Raw genomic sequence first — 26380 nt, forward strand, 5'->3', positions numbered from 1 at the left:
ATGAAATGAGAGTGAGTCTTGATGGGCCAGATGGATGGGCCCGTGGCTGGATTGGTAAGGGGCAGAGAGCTCCAGTCCGACTCAGACGCCAGCAAGGTGGAGGTGAAGTACTGGTTTGGGCTGGTATCATCAAAGATGAGCTTGTGGGGCCTTTTCGGGTTGAGGATGGAGTCAAGCTCAACTCCCAGTCCTACTGCCAGTTTCTGGAAGACACCTTCTTTAAGCAGTGGTACAGGAAGAAGTCTGCATCCTTCAAGAAAAACATGATTTTCATGCAGGACAATGCTCCATCACACGCGTCCAAGTACTCCACAGCGTGGCTGGCAAGAAAGGGTATAAAAGAAGAAAATCTAATGACATGGCCTCCTTGTTCACCTGATCTGAACCCCATTGAGAACCTGTGGTCCATCATCAAATGTGAGATTTACAAGGAGGGAAAACAGTACACCTCTCTGAACAGTGTCTGGGAGGCTGTGGTTGCTGCTGCACGCAATGTTGATGGTGAACAGATCAAAACACTGACAGAATCCATGGATGGCAGGCTTTTGAGTGTCCTTGCAAAGAAAGGTGGCTATATTGGTCACTGATTTGTTTTTGTTTTGTTTTTGAATGTCAGAAATGTATATTTGTGAATGTTGAGATGTTATATTGGTTTCACTGGTAAAAATAAATAATTAAAATGGGTATATATTTGTTTTTTGTTAAGTTGCCTAATAATTATGCACAGTAATAGTCACCTGCACACACAGATATCCCCCTAAAATAGCTAAAACTAAAAACAAACTAAAAACTACTTCCAAAAATATTCAGCTTTGATATTAATGAGTTTTTTGGGTTCATTGAGAACATAGTTGTTGTTCAATAATAAAATTAATCCTCAAAAATACAACTTGCCTAATAATTCTGCACTCCCTGTATGTATGTTTCATGCTCTTCTGATAGATGGTGGTCCCAGAGCTCAGTCCTGCTTCTCTAACCCCCATTGACTACATTATCCCTTTAGTGGCCACTACAGGGGAAATACAGAATTACATAGTGGCCATTCAAATGAATGGCAGTCATGTAATGCATGGATGGGCTGAATCCTCTAGGGCGGAGGGCCCACTTTTTTTTTTTTTTTTACATATATATGACAATACCTTTATGTAGAAGCTTTTACACTTCCAAATTTTATCACATTTCAGAGATTTTTTTGACCATGCAAAACATTACTGAAATCAAATTGTATAATTGTAGAGCTTAGGAAATATTACTACTATCCAATGATGTAATAATATATGGTACATTATCCATATAATTGAACTCTGGGGCAGATGCAGCTTTAGATAGGCCTATGCCTAAGGTCAGCAAACGATGGGAGGCAGCGTTTGCACTTCGCTATCCATCCAAAATAAAAAATAAGATTAAGTGCGGTGAGATTAAATGTATTGTGCGCTGCACCATGCTGCTAGGTTAATTGGCTTCCTATGAAGTTGTCCCTCGCTTGTGTGCATATGTGGAAGGAAAATGAGATTGTGGTCCACACTGGGGACAGAGACGGAGGCGAGTGAATAAATTCTGCATACTGTGCTGGAGAATACGTTGGTGCCATGCAATTCAGTTCTATGGAGATGAATTTGACAGTGAATGGTTTTATTCATTGTGATAACTTGGTGGCTATACCTGCTGTCCTATGGAAATCCACAGATTACACAGCTGCACCTCAATTTAAATTGTGCTAAATGACAATATCTGCTGCAATGACAGAATCCGCTATCTGTAATCTATCCATCTGTATCATATTAGAGACTTATTGAAGATGGTCCCTTAAAGGGATTAAGGTCGCTGTAATTTTGTGATGTATTTCTTTTCCCTTTATTGCCCCTATCTCCCGTTCTGGACGGTGGTCACATGACCATGTCCATGCAGCTCTTTCTTATTTCCTGTGATGTTATGTCCATGGGCGGGGCAGTGATAGGGGAGTGTCTATGTAACTATCTGGGTGGGAGGAGCTATAAACTAGCTGGGTATGGTTAGAGGCGGTGCCGGAGCTGTGGCAGACAAAGGAGAAGTGCATTATGGGATGCCAGTAGTCAGAAGAAGCGCAGTTTGCGCGAAACGGCCGTCGCTACTTCGCGCTCTGGGACATGTGAGTCCGCCTCAGCCCTATTGTATATGACGATTATGTCAATGAATAAATAAGATTGATGAGTCCAGTGGTGAGTGACGCCTATTCTTTCTACTTCTACAATCAATTGTTTGAGCCATTTTCTTCTAAAAGGCAGAGCACCACGCACACTGCATTGTACAAGGGTCGGGAGACTAAGCCGGGCTGGAGTACGTACCGAGCGGTGCCATCAGTGGTCTTTCTGTTTCTATACTTGGCATCATGGGTTTGGTTGGATACAGGAACAGTAAGTGCTACATACAGGATGGAAACAAACCAGAGGGATTGGTTTACATGGTGAATATAGGATTATCCAACCCCATGTATTAAAAAAAAAAAATAGCGAAATGAGGTGTATAGTAGTATACTGCTGCAAAAAAAAAATTTAAATGCAAAAAATTTACAAATTTTATTAAACAGACTAAAGATGAGAGAATTGATTCTGACGAATTTCAGATTCTAATGAATCCCACATTTTTGTGATTGGTTGAGCGAGATGCTACTCTGGGTTTCTGGGCAATATATATGTGTTGTACTCTTTCTGAGAACGCCTAGTATGCGTAGTATGTATGCAGAGTATTGTAGGACAGGCAATGCTCCTCTGGGTTTCTAGGAAAGATATTTAAATTAGCTTTCCTAAGCCTATCTGACGGAAGATGTGATAAAATTCATATAATTTTTCCATAAACCCAGAGGAGATTTGACTGGTTTACAATACTCCTCATGCATACTTGGCACCCTCCATAAGGAGAAATAGATAGTTCCCCAACTAAGGCCTCTAGGGCAGCCAAGCAAATTTTGGTCAGATCTGTAAAGGGGTAGTTACCCAGAAAAAAGATGGGTTCCTGATATGAGATACTCTGCTTTCCTTTTGGAAAGGAGACTAACTTGCATGTCTCTTTTCCACAGAAACATTATTTGGGGACACAAGCACAGCAATATTTAAAATAATCTTATGAAAAAGCAGTGACTGAACAGTTTGAGGCTGTCACCAGGGGAAAATCATATTATGGAAAAGCACTGATTGAACAGTTTGAGGCTACCACAAGGGGGGAAATCTTATCATGAAAAGGCACTGAATTAACAGATTGAGGCTATCACCAAGGGAAAATCATATTATGAAAAAGCATTGATTGAACAGTTTCAGGCTACCACCATGGGAAAATCTTATTATGAATAAGCACTGATTAAACAGTTTGAGGCTACTACCAGGGAAAAGTCTTATGCCTCATTCACACGTCAGTGTTTTAGTCAGTGATTTTCATCAGTGATTTTGAGCCAAAACCAGGTGCGGATATAAACACAGAACAGGTGCAGATCTTTCCCTTATACCTTATGTCTGTGGAGGCTCCAATCCTGATTTTGGCTCTAAATCACTGACCAAAACACTGATGTGTGAATGGGGCTTTATTATGAAAAAAGTACTGATTGAACAGTTTGAGAATACTGCCAGGGGTAAATCTTAATATGAAAAAGCACTGATCGAACAGTTTGAGGCTACCGCCAAAAACTTAGTGGATAGGAGAAAATTGATCTATGAAGCACAAGGAGGTATATATTGCCCAGAAACCCAGAGTAGCATGCTAATGCCTTTCTCTTTCTATCTTCCCAGAATCTTTTCAGAAAAAGCCCTATTAGACCACAGAGTGTTATATACTGACTTTCAGGGCAATTGGAGCATATTTGATTAGGGTAGAATCGATTTCTAGTCAATTTGTTAAAAAAATGTGGTGAATCAGACTCCAAACAGATTTCATGAAATTTGCTCATCTATAAAACAAGCATAAAGTACACTTCAAGTACAATTAAAAGCACCTGAAACGCATGATGTGTGTGTGTGATGTGTGTCTTTTTTCACCTGTGTCACAATGTAACCAGTCAATGGAACACAGAAGAATGCAAATAGTGTCTGTATATAAAGAAATACATTATGTAAAACCCTCAGCAAGAAAGTATGGAGTCAGTTGTAACGAGGGGGGGGGGGGGGGGGGTAGTCAAATCCCATGCATATCACCACGGACTGTGACTTCCTCACCATCTGTGATGATACCTGTGGGGTTTGAATACCCCCTTTTTACGTCATGGTAACAACTTCACATCACTGCTTGTTATGCAACTTATCTGATATCATGCTTTCATGTGGAGGGTTGTACTTATGGTATATGTTTATGTGTTTGCATTCTTCTGTGTTCCAATGTCAGCTTACGATGCTGCTTGAATATATTAGTAGGAGAAGAGGGTTTGGTGATTTTTGCTTATTAGGGCACTGCACCATGATCTGTTTCATGCATGTCAGGGGCTTTTGATTGTTTTGAATCCTTTTTGCACATTTTTTTGCATACTTTGTTGATTGCAGTTATACACTACTATTAACACAGCGCTTCTCTCTTGTTATGCATTGGTTCCTGTCTGGCAGTACATACCTAGTGTGGTGCTAGCCGTCCTCCTTGTCAACAGTGTAAATTATACTCAATGTACCGCTCTCCTGCCACTCCGGTGCCGACTCCAGGCAATCAACAGCCGCAGTGATGTGGACACATCCCCGTCACAGCCAGAGATTGTCCGTAGTAGTCACGTGTTTTATTGATGCTCCATCGATGGAGTCAAAATTTTACAATGTACTAAGCATTTTTTTTTTTTTTTTTATAAAATCTTGAAAAACAGACACATTGTTAGTTTTTCATGGCCATTTTTCAACCAGTTTCAACCAGTTAAAAACGGCCATTAAAAATGGATGTTTCTCATTGGCTATTTTTAAATAAAATCCCAACCCCTCCAGTATACTTAATGTCCCCCATAGTTGCCCCCAGCAGTAATAATGTCATCCGTAGGGGCCCTTAATAACATCCCCTATAGTGGCTGCCAGCAGTAATAATGTCCTCTATAGTGCTCTTCAGCTGTAACAATTCGTTTTTTATTTTTAAGTAAAAAAAAAACCAAAACAATCCACCTCATCCACTTGCGTGCACAGAAGCAGACGCTCCTCTCAGGATCTGATGAAGGACCTGCGCTCAAGCTCAAGCGTGATGACTTCACTATACGCTCCCAGCGATCATGCTGTCAGCGCATGGTGATGTCATCACGCTGCCCCTGAAATGCCAAGTCTGCCCCTGACTACTGTGCATGAGCCAATGACGTCATTCTCCACCCAGACTAAGCTGAGCGTCTCTTCTGGGTGGACGATGATGTCATCGGCGCATGTGCAGTAGTTACTGCATTGCTGGGGAAGCATCAAACTCAACCCTACCAAGCACTATTCCTGGCTTAATAGGATTGCTCCTGAGGAAAGCTGCTGTTTAAATGTGGAGAGGTAGCACATGTACTACCCGCTCTTCTCTAGTGAATGTTACTTAAACTAGCTTATTCTCAATACCAGTGGGGTCCTTTCTAGTGTCAGACTGGGTCTTCTTAAACCCACCATGGGAAATGATTCTGGGAAGTGATTAGCTCTACATGATGTCTTCTTTAAAAGTTGTAGTAATGTGGTGTTGTCCGCTTTGGTACTCTCTTGGGCCAGTCTGACCCTGGTCCCTGAAGTCAGACCTCTATGATCAAATTTGTTTTTTATGATCTGACCTATTGATGTCCAAAGGATATGCAATATATCTCCATGCTCAGGGGTGGACTGGCCAATAGACCCTACAGGGAAACTTCCCAGTGGGCTGATACCCAGGGGGCCTCCTGATCCTCCTTGTAGACGCCAGCCATGGTAAATAATGATGTGACGCTCGCCTTCTGACTCCTGAATTTAACTGTATTGCCATCCCAAGGCAACTGGAGTAGAAGGACAGAACATGGCAGCTGTCCCTGGCCACAACAGAGGGACAGTTTTTGGGGATGTGTTTTATGATGGATTGTGGTATTTGGCTTTGTTGGGAAGCTTTAAAGGGGTTGTCCGAGTTCAGAGCTGATCCCAGACATACCCATAATTTCACCCAGGCAGCCCCCTGACAAGAGCATCATTTCATGCTCCAATGCTCTCCATTGCCCAGCTCTCTTTTATTTACAATAACACACAGCCGGGCGGAGGCTTCCCCCCAGCAGTGTGTTCGGTGACGTCACCGCCTCTGATGGGCCGGCTTTTGCGCTGCCCTAGCCGTTTTACAGGCTAGGGTAGCACTAAAGCCTGCCCATCAGTGCCGGCGACGTCACCGGGCTCACTGCTGGGCGGAAGCCTCCGCCTGGCAGCCCTAAGGAGACCGGAACTCCAGAAAATGCCTTTGCCCTGCGCGATTCAGCGCAGGGCAAAGGAGAGCATCGGAGCATAAACTGCTCCGATGCTCAAGTCAGGGGGGCTGCCTGGGTGAAAATGGAGGTATGTCCGGGTTCAGCTCTGAACCCAGACAGCCCCTTTAATGTGTCAAGTTATAGTATTGCTGGCTCCTGTCTACTGTTGACCCTGTCATCTGTCAATTTGGGCCTCCTACACAATATGGCAACTTTAGTTTATTTTTATTTCCAGGGCCACTTTACGTTCTCAGTCCGTTCCTTCCTCATGCTTCAAGCCTTCCACGTATATATATATGAGAAACTGACAAAAGTATACATGTCCACTGAGCCAATGTACAATTCATCATCAATATATAAAGAACTCTATCTTGATTCCCTGAAGGAACTGTAGAAAACAACATATGTTCCATAGTATGAAGCTGTAAGATGTTACATAAGTTGTTCAGGAATAAGAACTGCAGAAACCGAAAATATAGTAATAATAATAGACTAATAAGCTAAAATCAATGACAAAATGGAGAGTCTTGGAATCTGTCACAGCACTGTTTTCCTCTCTAATATAACAAGCAGTGACAGTATAATTATCTACAAGCAGCTGTCTGTGATTCCAGGGAGAGAACGGGGGTGCCACAGGCTGTGCGTAGCGTTACATCTAGACACTGACAAAATAATAAGCAGCTCAAGGTGCGCTGTTGCTGTCACTTCCAGCATTTTATTTCCTGCATTCCTTTTTGTAGATATTGAGGAGACAAGAGGGAACAGGAAAGGATGCAGAACCTTCCTCCAGCTCTACAACTAGTGACATCTCCTTTATTAACGTTTCCTCAGAACCCATGGTACAATAATGGGGCAATATGCCCAATAAAGTGACCATTTTATAGGCAAAAAGTGTTCTTTTTAGGCTACTTTCACACTTGCGTTGTTGTTTTCCGGTATTGAGATCCGGCAGAGGAAAAATTGGCCCTCATGCATTCGGAATGCATCAGGATGTCTTCCGTTCCGTCTGCATTCCGTTTTGTGACCGCACACAAAACTGCTTCAAACTGCGGTTTTGTATCCGGTCATAAAAACAGAAGAAAAAAACTGATCCGGCACTGAAAACAATGTAAGTCAATGGTGACTGATCCATTTTTATAGGAGCCTAAAAAAACAGATCTGTCGCCCTTTTACTTTCAATGTATTTAGTGACGGATCCGTTTTTTTCCCGTTTTGATTTCACACAACCGCATCCTCAAGTGCAAAATAAAAACGGATCTGTTTAATTATTGAGATCCTCTGCGGATCTCAAAACCAGAATTAATGCAAGTGTGAAAGTAGCCTTAATTTTTTTTTTTTTTAAAACCAAGTTTTATTAGGGCCAGTCACTAGAATTTTGGGGGACTTCAGTCACTTACTATGGGGTTAAAGGGATTTTCTATGATTAATCCCATGATTATTTTTGTAAAAGGACCCATCTCTCTGATAAGAATATAATGTCTTACCCTAAAAACTGGTAATTATTGGTGAGTAGTGAAAGCAATGGGGATATCCAACTACTTAAAAATATTGCAAAAACTGCTCAAAATAAGAATAAATCTAACATATCACATACTGTAGGTCTACTGACTTACCAGAGAGTTGCCACAGACACACATCTATCCCTGGCCTTTGAGTCTCTGAGAGAAAAGCACATTACAAATGTCCCTCATTGTCAATATTACATCACCACATCGTTGGCGGCCATCATTTTTGCTCAGCGTGAATCGACTTTAACCAGTGAACAGCACTGATGCCCACTGGTCCCGCGTCCAGCGTAGATGCTTCTTGGCCCATGCAAGACGATGACGCCTGTGCCTGGTAGTGTGGTCAGGTACTCTTGCAGGTCGTGTAGCAGACAGACCATGCTGATGTAAACAGTTTCGAATGGTCTAACGTGACACTTGGGTGCCTCTCACCTCCCTTAAATGTGCCTGGAGTTGTGTGGCATTCATCATCCGGTTCCGCAGGGCATTGTTCACAATGAAGCGGTCATCAGTGTGGGATGTGGCCAAAGGACGTCCACTTCTATGCCTTTCTGTGACTCTTCCAGTCTCTCTGCATCTCTGATACAACCTACTCATGACACTCTAAGCTCAGTGGCCACTTCCGTCTGAGAACATCCTGCTTGACGAGGTACTGTTGATAAATTGTTAGGTGTTGTCTTGGTCTCATGATGTCAAAATGTGAACAGCATGATGAGGAGGACTGTTTAAATAGCAATTCTAAGGCCCCTTTCACACGGGCGAGATTTCAGAGCGGGTGCAATGCGTGAGGTGAACGCATTGCACCCGCACTGAATCCGGACCCTTTCATTTATATGGGGCTGTGCACATAAGCGGTGATTTTCACGCATCATTTGTGCGTTGCGTGAAAATCGCAGCATGCTCCTCTTTGTGCATTTTTCACGTAACGCAGGCCCCATAGAAATGAATGGGGTTGCGTGAAAATCGCAAGCAAGTGCGGATGCGGTGCGATTTTCACGCGCGGTTGCTAGGTGATGATCGGGATGGGGACCGGATCATTATTATTTTCCCTTACAACATGGTTATAAGGGAAAATAATAGCATTCTGAATACAGAATGCATAGTACAATAGGGCTGGAGGGGTCAAAAAAATAATAATAATAATTTAACTCACCTTAATCCACTTGTTCGCGCAGCCGGCATCTCTTCTGTCTTGTTCTGTGAGGAATAGGACCTTTGATGACGTCACTACATTCATCACATGGTCCGTCACATGATCATGTGACGGACCATGTGACGAGCATAGGGACGTCATCAAAGGTCCTATTCCTCACAGATGAAGACAGAAGAGATGCCGGCTGCGCGAACAAGTGGATTAAGGTGAGTTAAATTATTTTTTTAATTTTTTTTTTTAACCCCTCCAGCCCTATTTTACTATGCATTCTGTATTCAGAATGCTATTATTTTCCCTTATAACCATGTTTTAAAGGGAAACTAATACAATCTACACAACCTTGAACCCAAACCTGAACTTCTGTGAAGAAGTTCGGGTCTGGGCACCACAGTCAGTTTTTTATCACATGCGTGCAAAACGCATTGCACCCGCGCGATAAAAACGGAACGCAATCGCAGTCAAAGCTGACTGCAATTGAGTACCTACTCGCGCGGGTTTGCCGCAATGCACCGGGACGCATCCGGACACGCTCGTCTGCAAGGGGCCTAACTGAACCAGGAAATTTATTGGGCGATTCATGGGTCAGACACCTGTTGTGAATTTTGCCATTATGCTCCTTGTTAGAGAACAGCAAGTTGTGCAAAGAGTACTGAAGCATTGAACAGTTGGACATGTGCATTCAAAAGTTTAGATAAGGTCACATTAAGTTCACCTATAGAGGTAAGAGTACATTTTATGTTCATCCTGAAATTTTACCCACAAACCAAATATCCCTAACTTTTTGTGAGTAGTGTATATCTGTGGACTAGCCTCCAGCTTCCTCATTGTACTTGTGTATGGGATGAGGGATTGGGCCATGACAGTTGTAGCATACCAACGAGCTGTGCTAGCTTCAGACTTAAGCCCCCATTACACCATCCGATTTGTGTGCCAATTATTGGGAACATGCTTTCATGGGAATATGCATTTATACTAAACCTTATTCCTGATAATTGCCCCACAAAACCTTCCTTTGTAATCAGGGTTGTGCTGCTGATAATCAGTACAATCATGTTTCAGACCAATGCAAGCAATTGCTGATCAATGTGTTTATTGTCAATTGGCGCTTGGCCCGTCTGAAAATCGGGCATCGTACTACAGCACTATCGACTGGTTCACACTGGAAGGAGCCGGATTACAAAACTGATCCTATGGTGAGTTTTGTATTTGGTGATATTAGTTTTGCCTCTGGGTCTCTCTGAGTAGGACATACAAATATTGTGGGTGCTGGACATGTGCACAAAGTGAACACACCCTTAGAGAGAACAACTTAGAAGGAAACCAGAGAGGCCAGCGCCTTTTCCTATAGTGTGCAAGCATGACCACCACTGATGGATTGCAGGGTGGTCATAACCCCTGGATACGAGCAGTGTATAATGTGATGGAAAAATGAGGCAATATGGACATTAGTAAGTGCCTGGTATTAACTTTCTCCTCTGATAAATGCCATTTACTGTAGTGAGACAACCTCTTTAAAGGGGATATCCTTCATTAGAAAAAAAACCTCAGTTTTTTTATTTTTTTGAGAAATAGCGCCCCTCTTGGATATGGGCTGTGTCTGCTATTGCAGCTTATTTTTACTGTTTTAGTTAGGCAGCACCATGTTTAACCAGGAGCGCTGTGGTTCAAATAGGTTATTATCTTAAAACTGTGTATAATATCTATAGGCCTGTTATTATTATTATCATCGTTGTTTTAAAGTGTTTTTTAAGGAGAATTCCCATCTTAGGCCTCTTTCACACTTGCGTTGTCCGGATCCGGCGTGTACTCCACTTGCCGGAATTACACGCCGGATCCGGAAAAACGCAAGTGTACTGAAAGCATTTGAAGACGGAACCGTCTTCCAAATGCGTTCAGTGTTACTATGGCACCCAGGACACTATTAAAGTCCTGGTTGCCATAGTAGGAGCGGGGAGCGGGGGAGCAGTATACTTACAGTCCGTGCGGCTCCCGGGGCGCTCCAGAGTGACGTCAGAGCGCCCCATGCGCATGGATGACGTGATCCATGTGATCACATGATCCATGCGCTTGGGGCGCCCTGACGTCACTCTGAAGCGCCCCGGGAGCCGCACAGACGGTAAGTATACTGCTCCCCCGCTCCCCACTACACTTTACCATGGCTGCCAGGACTTTAGCGTCCCGGCAGCCATGGTAACCACTCTGAAAAAGCTAAATGTCGGCTCCGGCAATGCGCCGAAACGACGTTTAGCTTAAGGCCGGATCCGGATTAATGCCTTTCAATGGGCATTAATTCCGGATCCGGCCTTGCGGCAAGTGTTCCGGATTTTTGGCCGGAGCAAATAGCGCAGCATGCTGCGGTATTTTCTTCGGCCAAAAAACGTTCCGTTCCGGAACTGAAGACATCCTGATGCATCCTGAACGGATTTCTCTCCATTCAGAATGCATTAGGATAAAACTGATCAGGATTCTTCCGGCATAGAGCCCCGACGACGGAACTCTATGCCGGAAGACAAGAACGCAGGTGTGAAAGAGCCCTTATTAGACATTTATAGCATGTAAACAGACTTTGCCATAAATGTCTCATAGATGAGGATCCCACTTTTGGGACACACACCAATCTCCAGGACAGTCCCCTCACCGGCTACTGGCTACCACATCTAGTCAGAGGAGCTGGCTGTGCATGTCCGCCGCTCTCTTGATCCACTTTTAAGATAGGAATACCTTAGCAAGCCATACCTTTAACTTAATTCTGACTCTTTTATCTATATACATTTAAAAAAGAAATCTCACTCTTCCTGTTCTGACACTTCCTGAGTCTCAACCCGTCTCTACATCCTGGCCCCTCTTGACACACAGGAAATGACCGCTCAGCCAATCACTAGCTGAGGTAGGTTACCTCTGCAACCAGTGATTGGCTTATCAGTCATTTCCTGTGTGTCAAGAGGGGCCAGGAAGTAGATATAGGTGGGGGACTGGGAAAGCGTTGAACAGCAATTGGCAGGGAATTGGTTGAGGTATTACTTTTTTGTACCATACTTTAAAAAAAAATTTTTACCGGCTGACCAACACCTTTAATATTCTATAATGCTGGCTAGGGGTGACATTGTTTTGGCATGACCGAGCATTGTGGCCCTTAGGCCGAGTTCACACTTCAGTTATTTGGTCAGTTATTATTGTCAGTTAGAGCTCATGCATACGGCTGTTGATCGGCCGTTCCATACATTGGGGACCGCAGGCAGATCCAGATCCATTCAACTAGAATGGGTCCGTGGTCCATCCGCTCCGCAAAAAAGTAGTTCATCTACTACTTTTTTGCGGTGCGGAGGCACAGACATAAACCCCACAGAATCACTCCATAGTGCTTCCGTGGGGTTCCGTGCCTCTGTTCCGCACCAGACCTTCCGGATTGCAGACCCATTCAAGTGAATGGGTCTGCATACGTGATGCAGGGTGCACACGGGCGGTGCCCGCATATTGCGGACCGCAATACGGGCACTGCCGGGCAACGGTCGTGTGCATGAGCCCTTATTGTGAGCCAAAACTAAGTGCGGGTCAAAAACACAGAATAGGAGCAGATCTTTCCATTATACCTTATCTCTGTGTAGGCTTCGCTACTGGTTTTGGCTCATAATAACTAACAAAAATAACTGATCAAATAATCGAAGTGTAAACTCAGCCTTACAGGTGAAACTCGAAAAATTTGAATATTGTGCAAAGTTCATTTATTTCAGTAATGCAACTTAAAAGGTGAAACTGACATATGAGATAGACTCATTACATGCAAAGTGAGGTATGTCAAGCCTTTATTTGTTATAATTTGGATGATTATGGCTTACAGCTTATGAAACCCCAAAGTCACAATTTTGAGGTTCCCTTTGGTCAGGGGGTATGGGTTAATGAGCTGACTAGAGTGTGACACTTTGAGCCTAGAATATTGAACCTTTTCACAAAATTCTAATTTTAAGCTGCATGAATGCAATTCTTTTTCATTTGCATTACTGAAATAAATGGACTTTTGCACCATATTCTAATTTTTCGAGTTTCACCTGTACATGCTGAAAATCCATCATAGAAAATCTTGAAATTCATCTCATAGCTTTACTTGTCCTATGTTGCATAACATTGGGAAAAAAAAAAAGGGGGGGGGGGGCAGCAATACCAGACACGGCCTGTGGACTCGAGTGGTGCTGTTTTCGGAGGATAAAAGCAGAATCTTATTTCTTATCCCATGCAAATCAAGAATGCGAAGCAGAAAAGAAAATACAAACCACATTTAAACTCTACTATAGACCACAAACGCAACAAGGAAATCCAGAAAACTAAACTTTACTGATTTATAACAATATAACCTATGGAGGCGAAAGGTTTAATTGATGCATGAAACGCGTGAGTTCTGCTAGCCTCGTCCCTGGATGTATTAGCAGTGATGTGGAAGACTCCTGACTGTCTCCGTCATGAGGTGCATTTATTACAACTACACGGGTTGAGTCATAGCCTCTGCGCTGATGCATTTCATAGCCGGCTGTCAGGTTTGATTGCTAAAATGAAGATTGCCTTTGTTTACTGGTGTTTCCAGTTTGTTCCCTGTTACACGTGTGGTGTAATTAGTGGCGCTCCTTTTAGGCAGGGGCAGTAAGAGGTGGGCTGGGGATGTATCGCTCTTCTCACAATAAACAAAGTCTCTAGGTATAGAAGGAAGGACAGAAGCTGCTGCTGGAGCAGGATAAGGGTTTAGCAATGCTGGATGTTCTCAACAGACCAAACCCCCCCAGCCAGCCCACCCCCGCACAACCGAAAGGCAGCGTTTTAACTAGAAATCTTTTTTTTCTGAAGACCTCAAGTGTAAGGGCACGGCCACACGCTCAGGTTTTTTTGATGCAGGTTTTGAAGCCAAAATCAGGAATTAATTTTTTAAATCGACTCCTGGTTTTAGCTTCAAAAAATGCGCTGAAAAACTCATGGCGACTAAATTGGTCATTACCCGCCATTGGAAAAAAAAGACAAACCCCCGCACTAGCTGAAGTGATTGCGTTGGTTAATTCCACCTGCATGTATGAACAAATGTTTGCTTTACAACAGTCCTCCTCGTCCAAGTTTCATTCTATATGGACACTGCATGTCAAGTAGATGGGGGAGGGGGGGGGTGTAACGTAATTTTAATATTGGCAGTACTGTCAGCTCCCTCATGTAGATTGTACCAACCGTTTCTTTACCTTAGGCTACATGCACACAACCGTATCTATGTTACATTCATATTGCATCCGTTTTTTTTTTGCAAATTTATTGTAGCAATGCTTATCCTTGTCTGCAAAACAGACAAGAATAGGACATGCTCTATATTTTTTGCAGGGCTACGGAACGGACATACGGATGCGAACATCTCAGTGTGCTGTCCGAATTTTTTGTGGACCCTTTGAAATGAATGGGTCCGCATCCTATCCGCACAAAAACGGAACGGACACGGAAACAAAATACGTTCGTGTGCATGTAGCCTTATCCTTAGAGCAGGACTATCCTCTACCAGGACTGTTCTTAGGACTCATGCACACTAATCTATTTTCTTTCCGTGTCTGTTCTAGTTTTTTTGCGGACCATATGCGGAACCATTCATTTCAATGGGTCCGCAAAAAAAAACAAAAGTTACTCTGTGTGCATTCCATTTTCGTATGTTCATTCCGCCAAAAATATACAACATGTCTTATCATTGTCCACATTACGGACAAGTATAGGACTGTTCTATTAGGGGCCAGCTGTTCCGTTCTGCAAAATATGGAATGCACACGGACGTCATCCGTATTTTTTGCGGACCGCAAAATACATACGGTCGTGTGCATGAGCCCTTATTCTTGAACTGAATATTAATCATAGTTAATCATCATTCTTTTTCTTCTTTGTGTTATGCTTTGTTACTGTGCTGTTTGCTCCTTTGGTTAGGAGTGTAGCCAAAATTCAGTAGTTTATAGCAGAAACTGTATAAGGCTATATGCACACGACCTTTGTGTTTTGCGGTCCGCAAACAGCGGATACGCAAAACATGGATGGCATCCGTGTGCGTTCCGCAATTTTACAGCCTTTAATATAACTGCCTATTCTTGTCCACAAAGCGCGGAAGAATAGGACATGTTATATTTTTTTTGCAGGCCACAGAACGGAGCAACGGATGCGGACAGCACACGGAGTGCTGTCCGCATCTTTTGCGGCCCCATTGAAGTGAATGGGTCCGCATCCGAGCCGCCAAAACTGCGGCTCGGATGCGGACCAAAACAACGGCCGTGTGCATTAAGCCTAACCTGTATGGTTCTCACTGTTTGATTATTGTAAGACTGCACCCTGCTTGTACTTGCGTATGTTGAAAAACTAATAAAAATTATTTGGATGAAAAAAAAAAAATGTGTTAAAAATACCTGAACGTGTGGCTGTAAAGACTGCATTTAGTAAATCTTCAAGAAACAAGCATCCTGACAATTTTGCAAGTGGCAAAAAAGTATCTTGTGCAAAAAAGAAAAGGTAAGAAAACAAATAAAAGCAAACGAAAACATTTTTTTTTAAAGAAAAGTCAGAATAATAAAATGAACTAGAATTACGTTGACATTCCGATTTAGAAATTAACAGTATTGAGGCTTGACTGGTTAAATAAAAATTGTGTCTAGTAGTAATGGAGGAAATATAGACAAAACGAGATTATGTTACTTTTTGACAATTTATAAAATCCAATTTAATGCATTGTTTTAAAATAACATACGTGAAAACAATTACTGAAAATATAAATATGAACGTTTCCCTTTTCCTTCTGAAGTATTATTATTAAAAGGCAAACATACAGTAATATACAATGTCTGAGGAATATAATACATAGATTCTATAAATACATATATTTAGAATGTTGTGGGTTAAAATTGTTTTTTTTAGATGATGTTACTTTACCATTTCTCTCTTCATTAACACATTTTATTAATCTTGTATCGCATATTCATAATAAAAGGAAAGCACTTACAAGCATTTGTGCTTCGAACATGACATGGAATCTAGCGCTAAAGTACAAGAATGCTGTTAGCGTGTTGCTCAAGGGGTTTGTCACTTCACATGTTCATAAAATGTTTTAGATCAGTTTTTTTTTTCTAATGGAAAAAAAGAGCATTTTGATTATTATTATTTTTTTTTAAGGTGAAGCAAATGTGTTTGGACTTTGGGGAAAGAACAGCATAAAAACCACACGGTTTGTAGTGCGTTTCATAATTTTCTCTTGACTTACATCTGGCCACAGCATTTTTTTAAGCAAAAAAACAAGGTAATGAGAGCCTGCAAAATGCAGCTCATGCACATGACCGTATTTCCTTTCTGTGTCTGTTTCAGTTTTTTTGCAGCCCGTATGCTGAACCATTTACTTCAATGGGTCCCAAAAAAAACGGAAATGTGTGCATTCCATTTCCGTACGTCCGCAAGTAATTACCGTTTCGCAGACAAGGGCAGGCATTGTTACAATGAATTCGCAAAAAACTGATGCAACACATGGATGTCATCAGTTTTTTTTGCAGACCGGAAAACACATAGGGCCGTGTGCATGAGCCCTAAAAGTGATTTTTTTGCAAAAAACAAAACAAGGGGTGACACAACTCTTAGGCTCCATTCAGACGTCCGTGGTGTGTTGCAGACCCGCAACACACCAGCCCGGCGCCCCCATAGAAATGCCTATTTTTGTCCGCAAGCTGCGGACAAGAATAGGACATGCTCTATCTTTTTGCGGAGCTGCGGACCCAAAATCGGGGCCGCGCTCCGCAATTGCGGCTGCAGACAGCGCACTGTGTGCTCTCCGCATCCATTCCGTCCCCATAGAGAATGAATGGGTCCGCACCCATTCCGCAAAATTGCGGAAAGGATGCGGACCCATTTTGCGGACGTGTGAATGGAGCCTTATACAGTTGTTGGTAGTTGCTATGTTAAATGGATACCTTTTAGAGGTGAAACCTGTGTGGAGACAGCAAATACATTGGGGAAGAATTATTAATGTGGTCGAGGCTCGTTTCCGGCTTATATTGCAGCAGATTTTATATGAATTTTGTATGCGGAACCAAACAACGGCCGTGTGCATGAGACCATACACTGTGGTTTTTCCGAGTCATAATCCACTGCTAGGTAGCCTTAAAATGAGACAGTCTTATTATCTTTGTGTGCCGGTGTTTGTGTGCAGAATTCTGGTCTAACAGGTGGCAGAAAGAAGGAAAAGAGTCTACGTTGCACCAAATCTATCAGACAGTCGGGCCCATTTGAGCCTAGATTCTCTACTTTTAGGCTGTGTTCACATATTTTGTCCTAAAAACGCATAGCTGTGGAGATCGGCACAGGTAAAATAAATTTTTATTTTTAATGCCTGTGCGGTTAAGCGACTAAACTGCAGTTCACAGAGTGGATATTAAAAATTGAATTGCCTTTAGCCGAGACCTCTATGTGTGAACTCAGCCTCAAAGTATCAGTACTTAAGCCATAATTAATAAATGTGCCCCTTATGTCTAATGAAACCATACAAAAATAAAATAAAAATCTACAAAAATGCACAACAAAACAGAATAAAGCAAATGCACCATATGGCCCAGTAGTCGCCTACTCAAGCTAAATGATAACTCTTAGAAATTAATTTACTACAACTTACAGTATATGCAGATAATGCATTTAAAATAATGCAATTTATTAGGGGTTATAGAATAGATATTAGGAATGGACAGCCCAAAGATGGCCAACAAGATAAACTCCTGTCACCCAAATAATCATTAAGTGGAAATGGTGTCCAAAAAGAAGAAATGGAGATTAAGAGTATAGACAAACCGTGATGATCTTCCATGTGAAAAATCTTTAAGACTGTCCATAAAAATGTGAGTTAAGATGTCTTAGAAAATCTCCTCCTAATGCTGACGATGGTGGGAAAACAGCTTGGCAAAATTCACATACGGAAGAAGTATTCCGATCCCATTTCTCACTCCCTGGAATTGATAGGTCACTGTCATGAGGCGATGATGGCTTCCAAATGGGCTAAAACAGAAAAAAAATAGAAGGTATGTATATATATATTATTGATTGTACACCAAACAAGATAATACAAAAAATATTAAAATACACCGCAAAAAAAAAAAATATACAAATAGCACAAATCTAGTATTCAATAAAAAATTTAAAAATGGAGAAAAGAGGCAGCACTGCAATGACTTTACTTTAATTGAAGTGCTGCCTATTTTCTAAAAAATTTTTAAGTTGCTGGATCCTGGTGATCTTGAGAGGGATTGCAGTCGACAGTTTTTTGAGTGTGCTGCTTATCTTTTTCTATTACAGTACAAATTGCATTTTGTTTCTCATCCCAGAACTGTTGAACAATTTTTTCAAAAAATACAATTAGTTTTTTCTAAAAATGTTGATATTACATTTTTTTATAAATACGAAGCAAATTACATTTTTTCCTGCACAAAATGATGGTTGTCTTAATTTTTTTTCAACAAAATGACATTTTTGATTATAGATATAGACAGCCATGAAAGTTTCTGCTCTAAACGTAATATAATTAAATAGATTATACTGAACTTTCAAAGCCTAGGATCTAAAGCAGACTCGTTCTCGAAGCTTTTCTATCATTTATTCTACTAGTCATGTAAGCAATAAAGATCATTTTTCAGAGATTTCATTGCCATTGAAAATCATAGATAAATTATAACTATCCTAGGACATAATATAAATCGCATTTTAGTGTCTGTATCACAGCAGCAAGACCCTGCCCCTCTACATCTCTACTACTAAACTGAGGTCACCGTGGAGCCATGTGAGGATTTATCGTGTGGGTCAGTAGAACCACTGGTGGGACAAGGGTCTACAATGCTGCTCTATTACATCTATGTGAAACTGGCGTTGGGATGATTCCAAAGATTTACATCACCACATTACAGACCAAGTAGGAAAATGCACTAATACAGTGACAGGAACCACGTATACCAAGTAATCAATATATCCAAGCAATGCTCCCTCTAAGCCTTTGCAGTTGCTGAGCAGTTAGGTGGCTGATCAACACCTTAGTGAAAAGTGGACAATCTGTAAATAAGGGGACAATCCCATGTAGCAACCACAACCTGCAATACTGTGTAGCCACCGTTTAAAGGGGTATCCCATCGTAGAGGTCACCTGCAGACCTATGTAACAACACAGATAACACAGTGATAGCTCTCTGAGTACTGATAATGTAGTAAATGTTACCTGCAGACCTATGTAACAACACAGATAACATGGTGATAGCTCTCAGTGCAGATGATGTAGTAAATGTTAGGCCTATTGCACACAACCGTATGGCTTTTTCAGTGTTTTGCGGTCCGTTTTTCACTTATCCGTTGTTCCGTTTCCGTTGCGTTTCAGTTTCTGTTCTGTTTTTCCGTTCCGTTTTTCCGTATGGCATATACAGTATACAGTAATTACATAGATAAAATTGGGCTGGACATAACATTTTCAATAGATGGTTCCTCAAAAAACGGAACGGAAACGGAAGACATACGGATGCATTTCCGTATGTGTTCCGTTTTTTGGGCGGACCCATTGACTTGAATGGAGCTACGGAACGTGATTTGTGGGCAATAATAGGACATGTTCTAGGTTAGAACGGAAACGGAATGCATACGGAGTACATTCCGTTTTTTTTGCGGAACCATTGAAATGAATAGTTCCGTATACGGACCGTATACGGAACGCAAAAAACGGCCAGTAAACGGGGAAAAAAAACATCCGTGTGCAGGAGGCCTTACCTGCAGTCCTATGTAACGCCACAGATAACATAGTGAATGCTCTCAGTGCATATAATGTATCAGATGTTACCTGCAGTCCTATGTAACACCACAGGTCACACAGAGGTAACTCTCTGAGTACAGATAATGTAGTAGATGTTACCGGCAGTCCTACGTAACACCTCATAACAGTGATAACTCTCCAAATACAGATCATGCAGTAAATGCTACCTGCAGTCCTATGTAACACCACATATAACACAGTGATAACTCTCAGTGCAGATAATGTAGTAAATGTTACCTGCTGCCCTACGTAAAGCCTCATAACATAGTGATAACTCTGAGTACAGATAATGTAGTAGATGTTACCTGCAGTCCTATGTAACATCACAGACAATACAGTGATAACGGAGTACAATTAATGTGGTAGATGCGCTACAGCGCCAGTGTAGGGTAACAGAAGCATTACGCTGTTCTCATTGTAATCAATGAGTGGACCATGTAGTGCATGAACTTGAGTCCTCCAGGGCAAGAAAAGTTCTGTGTAGCTGCTCTTTGTTCTGGCCAATAAATCATGGCCTTATTACTATGCAAAATAAACTAAAGGGGGTTTATGGCTAAAAAGAATCTGAGACAATAGAAGGGGATCCATTGTTAAAGGGCATCTGTCAGCAGATTTGTATCTATGACACTGGCTGACCTGTTACATGTGTGCTTGGCAACTGAAGACATCTGTGTTGGTCCCATGTTCATATGTGCCCGCATTGCTGAGAAAAATGATGTTTTATTATAGGCAAATGAGCCTCTAGGAGCAACGGGGGATTTCAGCTCTCTCTACAACTGCCGTGCCTTCTCCACTTTGATTGACAGGAATGATGCATGATGTTTTTTTCACTGCATGGTCCTTTTAATCAAAGTGGAGAGGGCGCAGAAGTGGTAGAGAGCTGAGCCTTTAGGTGCAACGGCAACTTAGTTTAATTTGCAAAGTTATAAGAAAACGCTGATATCTCCCATGCCTTTCCCAGAAGATACAAGTAACAGTTAATGATTGTTTTCACCATGGTGAAGAAATGTATCACAGCCCACCAGAGCTGCTAAGTCTTCCTAGGAGAATTTACAATGAAATAATCTGCATTGCTCATTTTTATAAATAGCTATGTTTGATATCGGCACTCGCTCTCCTTGTTGGGTCGGGTCAACAACATATGGACCATATGGAATCTCTTGAGCATAACCTGAGATGTCCATGCTAATACGTCAACCTCAAGAGTGGAAGGAAGTCGTGTACAGATGTCTATAAAACATCCAGTTTGGACACCAATTACAGCATATTGAGATTAGGGAAGGGAATTACTTGGCAGCATGTTAACGTGATGACTACATGTTGAAGAACTCCATGGACCTCCATTATCTGCCTGTGACGACAACGAGCGCCGTTCCCAATTGTGTTTTCAGCTGTCATGATGCTTTTTATGTTGGTTGACCTTTTGGGCTTTTGTCAACATCATTTATTTTCCATGATTCACTGCAGACAATATTGCGGTCCAAAAATTCAGTAAAGGTCAAATGACCTCCACAAAACAGCATAGACTGTTATATAAAGAATAACGCAATCGCCTACATTTGGGGGTGAATTGCACCAAAATGTGGCACAATTCAAAGTAATTTTGTACATCTGGGTTTAGAAAAATTATTAGCCTGGTGTGACTTAGTGGGAAAGGGTGCATGGTCTAATATGCACCATTTTGTGGCACCATTTTGATGGAAACATCTCTCACAAAGTAAGCCAACCAGTAGTTGGAGTAACATGAGAAAAAAAGTGTCTAGCCATACACCAGATTCATCATCCAGTCTGAGCCCTTGTGCTAAATCTGGAGCAGGTCTAGACAGCCTGGCTAAGGCTAGTTTCGGCAGAGGAACAGTCTGGTGGAGTTCTCCTTATCCGGCATAGGAGGACAGTGCTGCCTGACCACCAGGCCCCATAGATCATAGTGGGATCCGGCAGGAATCCAGCCGCACCCTGGCATTTATGCTGGGATTTGGTTGGACAAAATATTGTTGGGTGCAACCAGGGGTTACTGGCGCATGGGTCCTGGTGCAAGAGTTCAGCTTAGGCCTCCTCCTTCCCTCAGTGCTTTGTGGCCAGGGGCAGATAATCACATAGCCCTCGTGCTGCCTGATCCAAAAATTGAAACGGCACCCCCTTCCCCCCTATCAGTGACGTACCGCCCATATAGGCAGACAATGCAGCTGCTATGGGGCCCGTGGAAGGAGGGGCCCAGAGCGCATGGAAGGCACTGTCCCCTACATCTGTATTATGTACTATGATCACTGCCTACTACTAGTTATATGGGGCATTGAGGCGGCCAACTTGTCTTCCGTCCCGGACCCTGCTTTCCCTCTGTTCAGGCAGTAAGGTGTGAGGGCCCCTTCATCCTCTCTCCCCTATATAAGCCTCTATAGGATCTGTTATCGTGTCGCGCTCAAGTTGGTTAAGTTGCTATGACAACGCTTGGTTGGTTGTTACTTTCTATTTCCCCCCGCACGTTCCTTTTCGCCAATCACAACGCGCATGACCGCCCCGCCCCATATTTGCAGTCAGCAGCCAATCTCCGCCCGCGGGTTTCTAATGCAGACTTTCATTGGCTAAGGGCAGGGGACTCATTGGGCCACTCGTCCATCCGATGAGCTTGTTTTGGTCTCATTCATTCTGTAGCACGTGTAGACCGGGAAGTAGGAAACCTCGAGCGCGGCGCGTGTGGAGTGTGTTGCGCAGGTGAGAGTTGTGTGCTGCCCGGTATCCTGATGTTACTTGTGTTGGGGGCTATTGACTTAGCTAGCCATGGTCTGAAAGCTGTGACTGTTGTTGGCTGCAGTTCAGAGTTTGCTGAGAGTTGCAGTCCTCCCAGTAAGTTCAGTCAGAAAACTGATGGACAAGGTACTAAAAACTGATGCAAAGGAAAACTAACTTAGCTGACTGACTATTACCCAGAACATGCACACCTATTAGAATGTGCATGCAGAGAACTTGAGCAATTTCATGAGGGCAGTATTCACTATAAGCAGCACGCAGGCACAGTTCATAAGGGGGCATGTTGGCACAGAGAAGAGCAGACACAGTTCATAAGGCAAGGGGGGCTATGGTGGCACTGGTATACTATTGTGCCAGCGCCACCATAGCCCCCCGCCCCATGAACTGTGCCTGTGTGCTGCTTATAGTGGACAGTGCCCTCGGACAATGAATGAGGCCAAACAGAAGCGTTTTTTTCCCGGTATTGAGACCCTATGACGGATCTCAATATCGGAAAATAGAAACGCAAGTGTGAAAGTAGCCTAATACATACCCCGCTTCCCGGCACCCGCATCGCTCCTAATGCCTACACGGCTGTCACTGCTGGGGGTATGGCAGGGGAGAAGCCAGGGCAGGTGGTGGGATGGGCCAGTGGTGGGCGGAGTTAGTGGGGCCCAATTTAGATTCTTGCTATGGGGCCCAATGATTTCTATGTATGCCCCTGCCCCCTATGCCACATTCTTGACTTAACCCCTTCCCTCCAGCCAGAGGTGTAACCTGCATGCACTTTCTATAATATCGGTGTCTTATTATGTGGCACAAGGGTCTTTGGGCCCCCTCAGGCTCCTGGGCTTGGTAGCGACTTCTAACTCTGTACCCCTTATAGCTACGCCCCTGTGCGCAACAGTTTTTGTCTGACCGAATCCCGCTAAATGTTGGGAAGAGACTGGATCCCTACCAGTTCCATTGTAGACAATGGGTGAACGGTGGTACCCGGGTCCTCTGCCGGTCCAGCCTGCCACATTGCTTTGATACTAGTGTGAAACTAACCTAAGCTTACTCCATCTATGTCTATATGATAGCTATGAATAGTGATAGTGGAGGACCTAGCATGACCGGGCATAGTACTGATTTCATTGGGTGCTGTGTAATACTTCATTTTACCTGGGGTGGTGGGGGAGTGTCTCATAGTACAAAAGCATGATATGCAAAGGGTAGCCTAAGAAGTGGGCAGCCATTGTAGTTAAATTCAGAGGTGACCAGAAATCAGCAGATCTGTGGCAAAAGGGCTAAAAAGGAGTTCGCCGGAAAAATTCATGGTACATTTGCCATGTTATTTCAAGTTTTATGACTGTCTTTTTAAAATTATAGTGGTGAGTATATTATATTGATTTTAAATGAACTGTGTAATTCTGAATTTGTCCTTTGGTGTGTCATGTGACCAACAATCTGACTCTCCAGATAACACAGCATCTTATGTGTGGACAGGAAGCTAGTTTCCCTATGTATTCTTATGGGAGCCTCCATGCCAGTCTCGTAGGAATGAATAGAGAAATAACTGACTTCTTGTCCTGTGTCAGTTGGAGATCAGAGAGTTGATCACATGACACAACTGAGGATCAGAATGGAGGTTATAACTCACAAATAGAGTCACCGGTAAGAAAATTACCTTCATTACATTTTACATCATGTACCTTTCTAACAGGTCAGAGAATAACAATTTTGTGGGAGTGCTTCTTTAAAGTAACTACGGTACTTAAATTTCCCATGTAATAACAATTCTGGAGCATCTATTGTTATGACTCTGTGTTGTGCAATTCTGTTATTATTCCTGCTAGAAATTATGAATGAGTTGCTAGTAAGGATGAGCGAACGTAAAGTTTTCAAGTTCAGGTTCGAGTTGTGGCTGAATTTCATTATGGATTCCGTTATAACGAAATATAATGGGATTCTATGATGGAAGCCTTTAAGAGGCATTCCGTTTTGCATTCCATCATAATAAAAGTCTATGGGCAGCATAATGGATCTGTCCGGTTTCCGTTATACACGACTCCTTCATAACGGAAAACCGCCTGGATGCGTTTGGTATTTCGTCGTAGAATTCCATTATATCCCGTGATAACAGAATCCGTAACTCAATTCAGCCACAACCCGAACATCCCCAGTTGCTAGCAGTTTGCAATGAAGATGAAGGTCCAGATGGGTGTGTCCCCACACAATCTGATGCTATCCAATCACTGCTGCTAGTGTCTGACTGTGCAAGGACAACCCCCCAGTTGGAAACAGCCTTTACTGCAAACTGCCAGTAATTCATTCATAACTTCTAACAGAAATAATAGGGGAATGACAGCATAGAGTCATAAGAATAGATGCTGCAGAATTGCTATTACAAAGGGGATGCAAGTACAGTAGCTACTGAAACAGACGTGTCAGGAGAGGTAAGAGTTCCCCTTTAAGACTATAAAATGTCTAGTCAGGTACATGATGATCCATCCCTTTAATGGTTGAGCAACTTTATAAAGTGTAGGTTGCATTCTAATTTACTTGGCTGAAAAGTATGAAATAGTGTATATATGCTAGCAATTTAATCCCTACATGTTAAGCCCCACCCCTCAACAGCATATTAGCATAATAAACCCCACCTCTTTTGCACTACAGTATGGTTTGCAGGACTGACCCACAATAAACAGGACAATAGATGATATTATTAAAAACACCCACTTACTATTCATATCTATTTCTCAGGTAAAATATTGCGATCCAATTTTGTGCATAATTGGTCATGGATGTATTCTCCATTTATAAGCTAAAAATACGGTTTATAGAAAAGTATTTATTTTTGCCATTTAGCCATCAGTTCAGTTGTGGCAAATAAAAGAAAGGAGGAAAACGAGGAGAAAAAAACCCACAGCAGATTCTCTTTCATAAACAATTCTAAAACTCACAAGCCAAAGTCATCTTAAGATCCCCCCTTCACCTTGGTGCGAAAGTCAATTATCTAACCTTCTGCCCTGTGCCTTTTGACAGCTCAACACCATTTTTTTCTCTTTTTTTTTTTTTTAGTTTTTTCTTTTTTTTTCTTATCAACTTGTAATCACATACCAGCTGTTTCTTATGTTCTGGTATGGGGAAAATACACAATGCAGACTGCCACCTTGTGGTTAAATGGAATACTGCAGGTCATAGCTGAAAAACAAAAATAAAAGCAAACAGATCTTGATTGTAGATATAGCGAGTATTTTATCTCGCTTTTCCGCCCAAAAATTTTAAACCTCAGGCAGCAATGCTCTTCTGTAAGCCCTGAGGCAAGAGAGACAGTCACGAGTCACAATACATGTGCCCCTTTTCGTCTCTTCAAGTGTTGGTGGGGCTAAAAAACTGCTGGGCCACCTTGTTTTTCTTTTCTTTCAGAAACCACATGGGTAGCCCTCTATAGTTAAGTAGAGAAAACAATTAATAGGGCTTTTCTTATTTCTCTGCCCACCAACCCGAGATGGTCGCACATGCTCAGTTCCATCATTCAACTACCTCCTGATGAGTGAGAGAGCTGCTGCAGCAGACAGGACAAGCCTCCCTGAAGTGAAGCTGAAAGGACACCCCCCCCCCCCAGCTTGATATAAATCTAGCAAAGCAATGATCTGCTATATGATGTCTGATTATTATTATTTTTTTTACATTGATCATGAAATGACCCCTTTAATCCAGGGCAAAGGATTAATTTACATCCATACTAAAGTCCGTCATACGGTGAATTGCACTATTCACTTGAAGTTTCTGTAAGACTGGTGGGAGGCGAGCCCTTCAGTAATT

General features: G+C 42.4%; 1 protein-coding gene and 1 long non-coding RNA gene across 10 annotated transcripts in view; one reads left to right on the forward strand and one right to left on the reverse strand.

The window, feature by feature from the left end:
• Nucleotides 1-7857: 7857 nt before the first annotated feature.
• On the forward strand, nucleotides 7858-16438 carry LOC121007804. The gene is made up of 3 exons (XR_005780473.1): nucleotides 7858-7868; nucleotides 12763-12778; nucleotides 16228-16438. It is a non-coding gene; the product is annotated as an uncharacterized LOC121007804 (long non-coding RNA).
• Nucleotides 16439-16906: 468 nt separating this feature from the next.
• Nucleotides 16907-26380, reverse strand: part of TANK (TRAF family member associated NFKB activator) — a 96779-nt gene continuing 87305 nt past the window's right edge. For all 9 annotated transcript variants that reach the window (XM_040440024.1, XM_040440031.1, XM_040440025.1 and 6 more), the window contains one exon: nucleotides 16907-18055. In XM_040440024.1, the coding sequence (XP_040295958.1) occupies nucleotides 17879-18055 (177 nt within the window). In that variant the 3' untranslated portion in view covers nucleotides 16907-17878. The remainder of the gene's footprint in view (nucleotides 18056-26380) is intronic.

The sequence above is a fragment of the Bufo bufo genome, chromosome 7 (genome assembly GCF_905171765.1).
Source record: "Bufo bufo chromosome 7, aBufBuf1.1, whole genome shotgun sequence".
In the NCBI taxonomy this organism is placed as follows: Eukaryota; Metazoa; Chordata; class Amphibia; order Anura; family Bufonidae; genus Bufo; species Bufo bufo.